We start from the raw sequence: 14768 nt of genomic DNA, 5'->3' as shown, positions 1-14768 counted from the left end.
TAGTTCTAGGAAGAGGAACCATCGAGCCTTTATGGTAATCCATTATTCGGACTCTATGTTGTCCTAACAAACTCCGACTAAAATGTGAATAACAAAGAGCATGACGACATATTGACCCAGACGCACTTACCTTAGTTAAGGTAGTCCCTTGTTCGGATAGATTCGAGCACCTGCCGCGTGCACCAGCGCATGTGAAGCGTCGATTTGGATCGGGCGCTAAGCGCGACCGAGATCGCGGGGTCTCACCCTCGCCTTTCGGATTTTGTTTGATTTTGAATGTCCCACGAGCAATATCTTTTCTGCTCATTCCACATGCAAGAGAATAGAAAGGTAAGAAAGTGTCAGGCAGGCTCGATGACCTAGTATTCTTGGTCCTCAAGGACTCATGGTCACCTGCAATATCGCCTGATGCTGACCTACTGTACCTCTAGTATTCAGCACGTTCTTGCATCCTATAACCTTTTAGGCGTTGAATCTTCGAGTTTGTATTTGGAGGCTCACCTGTCTTGTTTAGGCTTAGTAGGCACCTTTGCCCTAGAAATGCCTTTTTCCAGCATTGCAATTGAGAGCAAGCTTACAGAAACCTTCACATCCATGTCGTGCTGTAAGTAGGCTTCAACTGACATCATACACAATTACGCCGTGGACAGATCATGTCGTGGTAGTGGATATAGGAGACATATTGCATTTGTCATGGAAGCTGCTGTGATTCGTGAACTTCCGTCTGGCTTAATAGCAATTAGAGACCGCGGAGCCGGCTATGAGGACCTACCGTGACATTGAAAACTCGGTATCCTTCCATGCGTTCTTAGACAAACAAGAATGCCCGCGTGTGGTCGCTAATCAATTGCGATTAAGTGCGTGAGTCGTTGAAGTAGCTTTTGGTATCGCGACGACATTGATTCCGCCAATCAATGTCGTCGCGATACCAAACTATCCTCTGCTAATCGATTTGAACCGACTACAGTAATACAAGACGATGATTTATCGCCGCTGTCGCATGACTGTAGTTCAGAAATCATGGATGAAAGTAGATCCCTGGATGTCGACTTCTATTTGACCCCTAGTAAGTAGATCACGTCACGTAAGTTCGAGGGCGGACAGCGTGTGCGATATATAACAAGAGCAATGCTAAGTCTGATGATATCGATGAGCTTGCGGGCTTTCCGTCGTTCGTCAGAAATATCACGATTTTGAGGCTTTCGTGCATAATAAGGCCCGGTTGCCTAACAGAACCTTAGGCAACGATGCCACAAACACACAACTCTAGACACATCTATCGATATTGATGCAACTTATCAGCATGGAATACTATCGCACCCTACGCCAAGCTAGACCAAACATCATTATGGACGTCACGTAGTGAGAAGACTTACGATAAGTATTGATAACGATTAAGGGTTATACACATAACGTTCAATACTCGCGAAGTCAAAGCTTTGGTCTCCTTCAGTAAGCCCTAGAGATGTACGTCAGCACAACCACCGGCCACAACTGATATACAATTTCTCCCTTCAAATCAGTGAACGAACATTTCCTCAACGCACCCCATAGTCTTGATGACTGAGGGCTAGTAATATGATAAGCGCAGAGTGCGTAGATAGTTCATCGCCATTGCTGCCATGATGATATCTAGTCTGCGCTGGGTGCGCTATCTCTCCGTAGTCGCCCTCGTATGCCTTCTGCTATCCTTTTTTGCATTGTCTGTGCATGCGCCGGCAGCGGTCCACGAGGGTATCTCATCGTTGAAGGCGACATCACCCTCGCACCCTGATTCTGATGATGTGTCTCCGCGGCCTGTCAGTTCTAAGCCTGAATCCGTCTTGCAATTGTGGCAATTTTGGAGCAAGGCATTCGAAGACGCACGACCAGATGTCCCAAAGATTCGACTGAGCTCTAACGCGGCGCACGTTCCGGTAGCAGACGATGATTTCAGCCTCCGCTCCCCAGATCATAATCGCGTCAGTAGCGACAAATCACATATTGCCTCTTTGCAATCGGCGCACGCCAAGTTTGTCGAGTCTATGGACTCGCATTGGGACGCCAATGGGAGCAGTGTTTTCAATGGCACTGGAGTTGTCGTCGTCGGCGGCGGGGAGTACTTTGGTCCTGCTATAGTTGGGTTGCACATGCTGCGCAAATCCGGCAGCACGCTTCCGGTCGAGATCTTCGTAGCAACTTCGGAAGAGTACGAAAAGGACTTGTGCGAACAGTATCTACCATTGCTGGGAGCGAAGTGCTTGATCATCACAGACTATCTTGACGCTGGACAAGGCATTCGAGCACTGAGAGCACGACGGTCGTTGAACAGCCGTGTCAGGTCAAGAGAGAAAGACAGCGCTCGAAACCGGAAGAATGGCTTCGAAGTCACGCACTACCAATTGAAGTCCCTCGCTATGCTCTTCTGCTCTTTTGCACATGTTCTTTACCTTGATAGCGACAGCATACCTCTCGTCGATCCGGCGACCGACATGTTTCCACACGAGCCTTATACTACCACCGGTCTAGTGATTTGGCCTGACTTCTGGCAGGCTACAGAGTCCCCTCTATTTTGGTCAATAGCTGGTTTTCCTGCCTACCCAGAAGGTGTTCTACCGAAGAGCTCTAGTGAGGCGGGACAATTGCTAATCAACAAACACACTCATCTCAAGACGCTGCTCCTCGCCAATTATTACAACATCTATGGGCCTGCGTATTACTATCCCCTGCTTAGTCAAGGTGCACTCGGTCAAGGTGACAAGGAGACGTTCCTTGCTGCAGCGACCGTGCTTGGACAACCCTGGTACCGTGTTCGTAAGCACGTCCAGTCAGTATCGAGGCAGTCTGGTGGGCTAGAAAAGGGAAGCGGCATGATACAGTATCACCCATTCGATGATTTCCGGGGCTCGGTTGCCGCCGTGTCGCAGCCACAACAGACAGAGGAACGCAAGTCTGAGGGGAGAAACTCGACAGTTCGTGAAATGAGCCCAGACGAGGCAATAGTGCGACCAGCATTTCTACATGCGAACACGCCCAAGATGAATGCAGGTCACCTTGTCAACGAAGGTGATCTGATCGACTCGTCCACCGAAGCCCACATTCGGGTTTGGGGGCCGCGCGATAACCTAATATACAAGTTCGGATTCGATGTCGAGAAGATTGTCTGGGAGATACTTGTCGCTACTGGATGTGCACTGCAAAGCAAGATTGCAGAATGGAAGGAACGACATAATCTCTGTGAAGATGCACAGCAACATTTCACCGCAGTCTTCGGGGGCACAAGCGTGTCTGGGGTTGCTGGGGTAGGCGGCAATCTGCGGTGGAGAAAGAAAGGGCCTTAGACAGATCACACTTATATTGTATCTAGCCATTAACACCCATTATGACATCAGTGTATATCATATTGCTCGGTACTTTTGCCGCAACAGCTAGTCAGTCATCTTTAATGACAGCTGGGATGACTACCTAAGGATGACACCTCTGTCTATAGTCAAGGTCAATCTCTTCCAATGAAGGTCTAAGATAAAAATAGGTACCTGAGTTTATACTTTCACAGAGGTGCCGCCGGCGCATTCCGAGTCTCTCACCTTCGAGCTTCCGGCTCGTAAATCCTAAATCCGCCTCAGCCACAGCCACCCATTTATCTTAGGCTGCTGATTTCATTTCTGGAACTCTTCCCAACTAAGAATGTAGAAGAAGTGACTCAAGATATCGTGCATTCCTCTCCTTGAGTCAATCGGCTCGACATGGGACGGACTGGGGCTCCAAGCAAAGGTGCGACCTAGTCTACGGCGTCGGTCTCTTGACTAACCTACCTTACATAGCTTGTCAAACCTGTAAAACCAGGAAGATAAAGGTGACTATATGCATGTTTACGGAGTAGTGCTCTTTGCTGACCATTATAAGTGTGACGAAGGCAAGCCTTCTTGCTACCAGTGTGTGAAAACATCGCGAGTCTGTCCAGGTTATTCGGACGTAATCTTCAGAAACCAAACAGAGGCTGTGAAGCGAAAGCAACAGCTCCCTAAGAAGCAGAGGCCACAGTCAAAGGCTTTTAATGCACGGTATGCAGTGGCCTTCTTTTTCTTATGTCAACTATGACTTCAAGTGGTGGTATGTTGTGCGAGTCTCGTATCGAGAAGTTGACACTTTAAAGGTTACCAAAATCAGCAGAATGTGATGAAGAAAGCAGTGGGACATCAACAGCACTCGTTCGCAGGAGGCAGTCCTTCACCTCCGATGATGTTTCTCGGGAACTGAAGTCGCGATTTGGCCAGCTGAGGGTGTATTCCTCATCTGAATCTATTAGACCGCCGCCTTGGCTGTCAATACAAGAGGTTCACGAATTCCCTCAAGCATCATGCCTAACTGTTCACTGACCAACCATAGCAAGCTGTGAACATATGCTTTAAGAACTTTGATACAATGTATGGCGTCGGTTATGATGATGGACACAATATCTTGCATGCGTTGGCTCCATTGTACCAGGCATCTTCCGAAGGGTCACCTTTGCGAGTGTCTCTTCATGCTGTGGCCTTGAGTGCACTTTCAATGCTTTCAAGCAAGAGGATACTACAGCATCAGGCCGCCCTTGCCTATGGCAAGGCAATAAAGACAATGTCTACGGCGCTTCTAGATACTACATTTGCACAGAAGGATGAGACCCTCCTTGCCGCATTGGTCTTATCTTGGTACGAGGTGAGTTCGACTTCGGGCGCTCTGGTAGCACTTACCAGCTGCATGGAGTGGATCTCTGTGAGTATAGAACTGACATTAGATATCTAGACTATAAATGCCTCGGATGGATCAATGAGGGCATGGTCGAGTCACATTGATGGAGCTGCGGCAATACTGAAAATGCGCGGTTCGTCTCAGTTCCATGATCCCCTGGGGCTGGTTTTATTCCGCCAAGTCAGAACAGAAATGGTACGTGGCACGATATTAGAAGAGCAGAAAGTCTGTTGAGACGGAGCTGACGATCGGCGCAGTTCATCAATTGTTTGCGCTCAGGGACGGCTCCAGAAGATTTTCCGGAACAAGGAGGGTGGCTCAGTGATACACATCTCGGCACATACGATTATCGTGATCCTGTCCATGATCTCATGCATCATGCCGTAGAGCTTCCCACCTTGTTGCAAATACAGAAGGAGATAATGCGACATGCGCCCGATACTGAAGCTCTTTCAGACATGCAGGCCTTGGTCGGCAGAGCACGCCAGGTAGAAAAGGCCATGGCTGATACGAAACTACCAGATGAATTTAGACCTCGCACAATAGGCTATATCGCCGACCTGCCGGAGGATATTGACACAGCAACTGCATGGGTGGGACCCGTATACGACTACAGAGACGTCTACGTCGCCAGTGCACTGAACAAGATACATTCATGCCGGATACTGGCTGCTAAGATCATGACCACAGGGATCATGTGGATGTATCCAGTCGGGTACTCTCAGAAGGAGGAATATCGCCATGCTACCTATATTCAGCAGCGGGCTACAGATGAAATATGCTCTAGCGTACCATTGCATTTCCGTTGGGGAAAGCGGAATGGGGAGCACCTGAACTCTAGCGACGAAGAGATGAATCACACGGTAGATCTGGTAGTTGGCTACCTGCTTCATTGGCCGCTTCGTGTAGCCAGGACCTCGGATGAGATATCGACGGAGCAGAAGAGGTGGATAGATCGACAGCTCAACAATGTTGGTGAACGTTGTGGCGTCCGCCAGGCGACAGTGTTCGAGGTTGAGGAGGACCAGGCAGCTATCAGTTGAGCTCGCCGATTCGATGCGCGAGTCATTACACTAGTTGCTTGACCTGCTGAAGAGCAGATGGCATGTGTTGATCAGACACCCAACTGCGCAGCGGCTGCCTGACAATCACAGCTAGGACATATGTTCCTGCACGACCTCCGGACATTCACATGACACAAGCAACAGTCAGTGAAGCATATGAGTGCTGTTGCACTGTCACCACATGGCGCCAAGATGTGCAGTAGCATCAAAGTAAACCATTCTGCTATCATGAAATATTGATAGAAGAGCAGATCCAGGTGGTGTGCAATGATATCAGCAAGTCTCGACATGATCAAGAGTATATCATTGGTGGTCGGTAATCCGTCGGATCACCAAATTCTATCGTTATGTCTTGGAAAGATGTATCCCCCTGATACTGAGACCATCGAGATTAACACTATCAGGCGAATATACGGCTTACATTTGCTTTGCACCGAGGGGGAAGAATTACGTAATGCAAATCCTTTGCACGTAATTTGTCTCTGCTGCAAGTCACCACAGCGTTGACGACCGCTGATCACGCCAGAGGACAACACATGTGAGATTAGGACTTTGGGTCTCTTTCTGCTTTGGCTGCACGTTTTATTACGCTAGAAGGAAGCTGGATGGCGAGATAATCACAATGCATCAAAGATAGGGGATTTTCGCGAGCCATTAGTATGAACCCCTGCTCGCCGTCAGGCAGCATCTGCATGGTTTCCGTGCCTTCTGGCAAAGCTTTTGCTCCGCCATGATGATATTGGTCGTCTAAAACTACCGGTCTGAAATTAACCTTACACGCAGCTAACTTTAAAGCTTGTCTGTACTTCCGTAGCCCACGCGTAGCTACAACCTTACATGCATATATGCGTCTTATATGCAAAGATCAGCGTGGATCGGCAGCGCGAGTTGGTTCTTCACCCTGGGCAATATCGGAGTTTATGGACCTCATATATTGCGGCCTAGGAATTAAGGCTACTATACTTATTCTTACTCCTACGAATTAAAGCTTCCCCTGTTTATCGCGTGGATCACTCAACCACACGGGCTCTCGCATCCACCAATGAGGAGTTTCCTACAAGCATGTTGAGCATTCGGACCGTGGCCCGGCCTGGCGCCCGGCTACGTGGTTCTCATGTCGTAGCTGTCCACTCCTTCGTAAGACATACCGTCGCTCCAGCGCACATTCGGTAAATTACACAGGCAGCAATTATTAACGGTGACGTTTACCGTCCCGATTTTGAGGTCCACGGAGGGAATGTCGCCCAAATGCTAGAGAACGCATCTCTAGTGTTGTGCTCGTTTTTAGTGTCTTTCCGGATTGATGATCATCATTGGCTGATTTTGAGTGAAGATCAAGCTTTCCTGTCTTATCAGAATTCGGTGGCATCTCTCTTGTGCTACATTCTGTCGCTACATTTGACTGGTTTACAGCGTGATAGCCAAGCTACTGTACAACACTCGGATCCACACCGTTATCACAGAATAGGTAAAGAATCAATTTGAATCATCGTAATAACATGAATACGCCAATCAGCTCGTGAAATACAGTCGTATACGTCCATCAGGTCATTATGATAATTCATGCGCCCCATACTCGCCACATAGCAGACAGCATTGTTCTAGAGAAGGGCAGGAATTGAACTCAAACCGATAGCAGGAATGTTGAAAGCAGGGCGGATGACAGGAATCCTCATAGGCTCCTTGTTGCGAGACTCGAGATCATCATTGAGCCTCGATAGGAATCCGTAAATTGATTCCAAGATTGGTGTGTCGATGCCTTTCTCTTTGGCCATTCGAAGTATGCCACCTAGAGACATTGTCAGCATTGCTGCTTGTGCACCATCACTGAAAGTCACTTACCGCACAGAGCTTCGACCTCAATAGGCTTGCCGGCACGGATGTCCTGCAGCATTGATGGTACAAGGGCAGGCGCCTTGCCTGCTGACTCCACAGTATATTTTGGAATATCAGTCGGAAGATTGATCCCCATCATACGGCCCACACGGTAGGCTTCTTGAGCAAGACCAGAGACGAGTCTAAGTCCAGAGTCATCCCGTAGCACTTCATGAGTGTTGCAGTCCATCAAGGAAGTGGACAGGCTCCATGCGGTGTTGAAGATCATCTTCCTCCAACGTTCTACATGAGCATCGTCCACCTTGGTGAAGGCAGAATCTAAGCTGACGAAAGAGGCAAGCTCTTTCTCTCCACTCGACAGAGTACCGGGACGATTGATGCCCATGTAGAAAGCGTGTGGTCTGATGCTCGAAACATGTTCAACGATACCAGGCTGCTTCTGCGAACAACTGATATAGCAAGTCGAGGAAAATACTGGATTCCTGAACGCCTGACGCAAAGCAATCTCCGCATCAATTCCGTTCTGCACTGACACCAAGCACGTCTTGGGTCTGATCACAGGACGAATACTGTCGACCAATGTCCGGTTGGACTGCTTGCCAAGCTTGGTTGCGAGGACGACATAGTCGAACTCGACGTGTGAAACGTCAGATGGGCTTTTCACCACCCGATTCGGGTTAAAGATGCTGTTGCCCCAGAGGATTGATCTTATTGCAATGCCACTGGATGCGGCTACATCATAGTTGCTCCTGCAGACTGCAGTGACCCGGGATCTAGCACCCTGGGCTCGAGCACCAAATATTGACCCCACAGCACTGGTTTCCATTAGTACCCGAATCGCAGCCTGGTAGCATCAACCATCAACTTACCCACTGCCGACAACCAAGATCTCTAGAGGCTTCTGAGCCATCTTATATGAGTCGGACGAACGAAACGACAGAGTTGGGCTTGGAGAGGCTCTAACGAATCTGTCAAGAATACAGAATCCAATACAGTCTTGAATAGCGTAGAGAACTCGAGATATCAATATCGTAAAGGAAGAAAGTCATGAACCAGCATGCACTGCTCCCACGCCTGCTCCTGGGGTCCGAAGGGACTATATGGCATCCACGGCTCCTACTTACGGCAGCTGTTGATACGGTTGACTCCCCAAGGGTGTTTTCGATTCGACACTGATAGTCTCTGCTGGCCAATCTATCCCGATACTGTGGCTCTCTCGTTGAACCCACTAATGTCATCCTATCTGGTTCCGGTGGGTCCGTCATGAGTGGAGCCAACCCGTTAAGTCTCCGAGCAATGTTCGAATTCACTGAAATGGAAGACACTGCATTTGTTGAGGTTTGACTCGCGTTTTGATCATATCAGACCAAGCAGAGTGAAACGGACAGACAGATCAGCGATTGATGCAGAGGAAAGTAACATCACGCAACACAATTGGGCTAACGTGATCAAAGCACAATTTGATAGCAAGAGCCGTAGATCTGCCTTCACACCCATCCGTCTCCGTCTTGGGCCACGACAGCCTCCCATGTCAATCAATCCCCGATGTGATTCCTTCTATCCTCCATGGTTTTAGAGTTTGCTAAATAGCTATGTCAGGCAACTTTCGGTAGCACTGACTCGGATTTATATATGCTGGTCGGTAAACAGGTCCACAATATACAGTACCTTAGCCTACAAAGAAACAACAAAATCGGAACTAGCTAATTTTTGGGCGCTACGCTGCAAATACCAATTCTAGAATACCCAGTCACGGTCTGGTACCCCAGTATAATCAAAGAATATATTCACCTTGAACAGCACAGACGCCAGACTATCGGCTGCTTCCAGCTGCAAGATATATCCGAACAAGCGGCTGCCTGCAGCAGCTGCGCACTTATGAAATTCAGGAAACATGCATACCCCTGCACGCACGCTCGGGTGCAGCAAGCGGACGTTTGGCCGGCACCTCCAGACACAGAAGTGTTTTTCTGCTTGTGGTGAAACGCAATCAATCACATGCCCGGTTCCAGGCTGACACACGTCTTCGAACGACGGGGCCGTCTCAAAATCACTCTCAATTCGTCGATGTGCAAATCGCCATCGTTGATTCAGTCCAGACAACAGATTGAGGAACGTTGCATCATCTGCCTCTGCCTTGACGATAGTAAATAGACCGATTTCCTGCCACTGGGGAACCTGGCGGATGCCGGGCGCGCGCAGATCTCAACAAACCAAGGATTCTTTGAACGTGATTCGGTACTTTGGATACAAAAACGCATTTATTGCGGTGCCCTGACTTTGCCCAAAATGTTGTGTACGGATGAGGATCGTTGGTTTGGCGCACCTTCAACAGCATTATAGTTCCGCTACCACGTCGCTGGGATGAGGAGGCCGACCGAACCTGAATAAGATTTCGCACCAGCTCACGTCGATCGGCCAAGAACTTGTTTTTCTACTGATCGGCAGGCTTCTTGCTTTTGTGTCCTGACAGAGAGGCCAGAGAAGAGCCCTCGTCATGTGGTCTCGAAGACCGAGAGATGTTCCATGGCTATATTTTGTAGATCTGTCGCAGAGTACGACAATGACCCGTGTCAAAGTACCTAGAGATACAAAGCACTGCTGGAGGTTTCAACAAGCAAGACGCATGAGGAGTGGTGGGGGGTAGCAGGGTGGGTGATTGGTGACGCCGGCCCGGCCCGAGTGAAGCTTGAGCTCTGATCAACGTCAAAATCCGTTAAGGTACGCTTTAGTTCACCGTGCTTGCATATCCCTTGTAGCTACAATATATTGAAGCAAAAGCGCTAATTGACATTTTCTGTATAATGGCGCGACGGCGGGCGGTAGCAACTCCACTTCCCCCGAGTCAACTCCTTTGGACCCACTTATCCAAGAGATCACAAGGGAACTCCCTCCAGACTGTCGATCAAGGACATTAATCATTAACGTCATTTGGCCCCCCATCACACCCAATTGGCAGCCTCGAAGCACACTCTCTCGAGATAAGCAGATCCCCATTGAGCCGGGAAGATCGAGGTACATGGCCACAATAAGCTTCCAAATGAGGGATACGGGCAACGTGAAATGGCAATTCATAAACAAAAGATAAGACACGATGATGGTGCATGTGGACTGCTGTCAATTGAAGTGGGTCCACGACAGGAACAACCGCTCAAGTCAGGGACATTGCGGGCAGTTTTAGTCCTTTACCCACATAGGCTTAGCAAGAAGCCAATGAGAGGCAAGGTTAAGTCTCGCTCTAGGTCGTGCGTTCAGGGATATGCTCGGGAGGCCCATTCGGGTTTATCTCTGACACGAACGTCTTTGATTCGTTTCGTCTAGGGTCCTATAATGTAGGATGTGTGCATTGTGATGAGATCCTGGGGATGGTGTCAACTATGGTCGAGTAGCTTATCTATTTCAGAAAGCTACCTGTCTCAACATAGTTTGCCTCTGTCGTGTTCCGTTGGACTAGTAAAGTGAGCAAAGGACTCTCTATAAAGACCAAAAGATTCATTGTTCTTTCCTTACCCTTGTGTGATTGCTAGACATAGTCATTATGGGTTTCAAAGCATTCGAAAGTCCAGCTACGCTCCTACAGCTCTTGCAAAGGGCAGCATTAGAGTATCCCTCGAAAGGCCAGGTCTTTCTCGATGACGGACTCGATGGTCCTGAGACGACTCTGTCCTACCCGGAACTTCTTTCTCGAGCCACTGCAAGTGAATCCTGGAGAAGATTTCATGTAGCGTTGGGATGCTGATACCTCAAAGTTCAATGCTGGAAAACTCAAGGCTGCTGAAATTGCCGAACCAGGCAAGATCGTTGTGGTGTATTTCGAGAATCATAGGGACAATGTGCTTTGGACGTGGAGCGTGATCGCTGCGGGCAGCGTTCCTGCTATCTTGAGCCCATTGGTAGGTCGAGTTGTCGAAGATGTGATGAACAGTGACTGATACCGTGGCAGTCTAATGATGCAAAGACTCTGGCTGGTCAAATGGAGAACCTTGCAACACTCTTCGGCTCTCCTACCTTCATCACTTCCGAGAAGAATGCTGCCCAATTCGAGAAATTTCCTCAAGAACACGTCCACACGATCGAGACCATCGATGCACAGCAGGAACAGAATCACCATGTCAGAAAAGATTCTCTCAATGACTTGGATGATCCTGACCAACTCGCTGTCCTACTTTTCACAAGTGGATCGACAGGCCATTCGAAGGCTGTCGAATTCACTCACCGGCAGTTGCTCTGTTCCGCTCAAGCGAAGAAGAAAATGCATTTCCTAGACCAAAACGTCAAGTTCATGTCGTGGATCTCATTCGATCATTCGGCAAATTTCTGCGAGTTGCACCTGAACGCCATGAACGTTGGTGCGAGTCAGATATCTGTACCTGCTGGAGATTTCGTCCAGGAGCCATGGCGCTACTATGAAATTATCAGCAGGTACAAGATTGGCTATACTTTTTCTCCCAACTCCTTCCTTGCTGCCGCAAGCAGATCCTGGCAGGCCGAGGATCGGCGTGGAAAGGGCTATGACTTTAGCCATCTTAAAGTCGTCATGGTTGGTGGCGAGGCCAATCGTGTGTCTACCATGGATCACGCAAACCAGATATTGCGGGATCACGGCGCTAGACGCAATCCTATCAAAGCAGCATATGGTTTGTCAGAGACTTGCTCTGCGTGTTTCTATAATTTGAGAACACCTGAATGGGATCTCGAGCATCGAAACTTATTCGCATCCGTCGGCCACAGCCTGCCAATTGGCATCGACTTACGAGTGGTTGATGATGGGCTCCAGCCAGTCCCACACGGCTCAGATGGAAGGATCCAACTTCAAGGCGACATCGTCTTCAAGAGATATTACAACAATAAAGAAGCAACGGACAGTTGCATGACTGCTGACGGTTGGTTCGATACCGGAGATCTCGGCCGCCTGGACGAAGGCAACCATCTCGAGATAGTCGGTCGCTCGAAGGAGATTCTGATCATCAACGGGAACAATTATAGCTCTTTCGAACTAGAAGAGGCAATCGAGAGCAGAAAGATTCCAGGACTTAACCCAACCTGGACAGCCACGTTCTCCGTCTGGGACAAGAAGTCAAACTCTGAGGGTGTTGTGGTGCTCTTCAATCCGATTGACGAGTCTCGATCGGATGAAGAGTCACTTCGAACCCTGATCGGCGAAGTCTCCAAGGCAGTATTGATGTTCGCTTCCGCAATGCCAGTCGCCGTTATCCCTCTTCCAAAGTCTGAGATGCCAAAATCGACGATAGGCAAGCTTTCTCGCCAGAAATTGAAGAAGTTCTATACCGAAGGCCACTTTGATCAGTACCGCGTCCAGGAGGCAAGTCCCCTAGCGGAAGGTCTAAAGCCACTTGCATCGCAACTTCAACTTGCGATCGCACGATTCCTCTCGCGAGAGACGGATGTGCCCCTGGAGGAGCTTGGTGCGAATGTTCCGATCATGCAGACAGGCATGAATAGCATCGCCTATCTACGCATGAAGCGTATGATCGAGGTGGAAATGAACATGACAAAAACGCCCATCCCTATGAGCTTGATACTGCAGCCGAGGACGATCGAAGGCTTGGAGGCAGCTATACTTGAGCAGACTGGCAAGATCGGAATCTATCAGCCAATTGCCACGCTTCAATCTGGTTCGAAGCCGGCACTCTTCCTTTTGCCACCCGGCGGAGGCGAGTTCATGATTTGGCTTCCGCTCCTCAAGTACTTACCAGACCGTCCAGTGTACGCTCTACGAGCCAAAGGACTTGAGCGAGCCGAAGGGGTGTTTGAGAGCATGGAAGACATGCTTGACATATACGAACAGGCCATCCGTGATATCCAGCCGAAGGGTCCGTATATCTTACTTGGCCTCTGCTTCGGTGGTATTACCGCATTCGAACTGGCGAAGCGTTTTGAAGCTGCCGGGGACGAAGTTGGCCTAGTAGGTGGCCTCGATAACCCGCCATGGATCAGTAAGATCTTGACCAAGTCAGATCTGAGAGCTTTCACGGTCGAGATGCTTGCCTATCATAGAGTCATCCCTCGTGATCAGATCGAGGCGGTGACAGAGAGATATGCAGGAGTGCCTGAGGATGAGGTTGTCGATGCTATTGTTGCAGACTTCAAAGGCGCCAACCTCGAAACCATGGGACTTACCGCGGAGAAGATGGAGGATTGGAACCGCGTCAACAATATTGCGCGCAGGATCTGTAAAGACTACGAGCCTTCTGGCAAAGTTTCCAAGTACGAGGTCTTTTGGGTTCCCCCAGTCAGAGCGTGGAAGATCTCCGATGAGACATGGGATGGCTGGCTACATGAGTGGGATGTTTTCACAGATGAGTTGACCTTCCACCGTATCGCTGGTGACCACTTTACAATGCTAGATGAGGGCGTTAATGTTGCAACGTTTGAGAAGTCCCTGAATCGCATTTTTGCCGAAAGAGGCATTTAGCCAGACGGCCAAGGCAAGAACGACATGGGCTTACAGAATATTAGTCTATAGCTATAGACGGCTTGACTCGCTAGAAAGGATACACATTAGCAACAAATTGAAGATCCTCTAGATTCTCTCTGAACTTGAGTGCAATCGGTCCGACTGTTAGATACCGCACAAGACGAGAGGTGTCGATGATGCCTCAGCTTTGTCCTTGCGCATGAATACTCCCTTCATGATATCCATCGCGTGCACATAGATTCTCCAGGGCAGATTGTTGGTCCGCTTAATAGAAATGCTGTAGTACACTTACGGGCCGCACGATAAGCTGCCACGATCTAGGCTACCATGTGAACGATGAACAATTGACTACTGGCGCGAGTCCGTTATGCCGGTAAAGAATTGATCTCCGCCAACAATGTCTGAACACATGAACACTTCAACACATATGTAATCTTCATTGTGGCTTGAGTAGCTCTTGCCTTGAGAGTGTCTTTTCACTGCAGGATAACATTGGCGACGAATAACATTAATGAGGGCAGGAAAAGTAAGGTACCTTAGACTGCCTCTGTAAGGCTGACTTATGAGTACGATTTCATGGCCATGAAAGCATAGGGTATAGCTTGCGCTTCGAGCCGTTCACGGAAGGATCTTGCCTTCTGTCACAGTGATATGTACAATCTTTACACTGCAGATCGCAGATAAGGTATACCACAAGTGATACGATGTCATCTACAGGT

The 14768-nt window shown here is 48.9% G+C and overlaps 3 protein-coding genes across 3 annotated transcripts; 2 read left to right on the top strand and 1 right to left on the bottom strand.

Moving 5' to 3' along the window:
* Nucleotides 1–3725: 3725 nt before the first annotated feature.
* On the top strand, nucleotides 3726–5753 carry AAFC00_006040 (uncharacterized protein; the record flags this gene model as incomplete). Its single annotated transcript, XM_069345924.1, has 7 exons — nucleotides 3726–3753; nucleotides 3804–3835; nucleotides 3886–4043; nucleotides 4136–4316; nucleotides 4369–4677; nucleotides 4765–4905; nucleotides 4968–5753. The coding sequence occupies 7 exons, from the start codon at nucleotides 3726–3728 to the stop codon at nucleotides 5751–5753; spliced, it is 1635 nt and encodes a 544-aa protein (XP_069198131.1).
* A 1622-nt stretch (nucleotides 5754–7375) lies between these two features.
* AAFC00_006039 (uncharacterized protein) lies at nucleotides 7376–8520 on the bottom strand (the record flags this gene model as incomplete). The annotated part of the gene is made up of 3 exons (XM_069345923.1): nucleotides 7376–7563; nucleotides 7617–8425; nucleotides 8480–8520. The coding sequence occupies 3 exons, from the start codon at nucleotides 8518–8520 to the stop codon at nucleotides 7376–7378; spliced, it is 1038 nt and encodes a 345-aa protein (XP_069198130.1).
* A 2628-nt stretch (nucleotides 8521–11148) lies between these two features.
* AAFC00_006038 (uncharacterized protein) lies at nucleotides 11149–14046 on the top strand (the record flags this gene model as incomplete). Its single annotated transcript, XM_069345922.1, has 3 exons — nucleotides 11149–11304; nucleotides 11360–11503; nucleotides 11554–14046. The coding sequence occupies 3 exons, from the start codon at nucleotides 11149–11151 to the stop codon at nucleotides 14044–14046; spliced, it is 2793 nt and encodes a 930-aa protein (XP_069198129.1).
* Between the last annotated feature and the right edge of the window lie 722 nt (nucleotides 14047–14768).

The sequence above is a fragment of the Neodothiora populina genome (assembly GCF_041146345.1).
Source record: "Neodothiora populina strain CPC 39397 chromosome Unknown canker_contig_6, whole genome shotgun sequence".
Classification (NCBI taxonomy): domain Eukaryota; kingdom Fungi; phylum Ascomycota; class Dothideomycetes; order Dothideales; family Dothioraceae; genus Neodothiora; species Neodothiora populina.
This window is presented reverse-complemented; position numbering and strand designations above follow the sequence as displayed.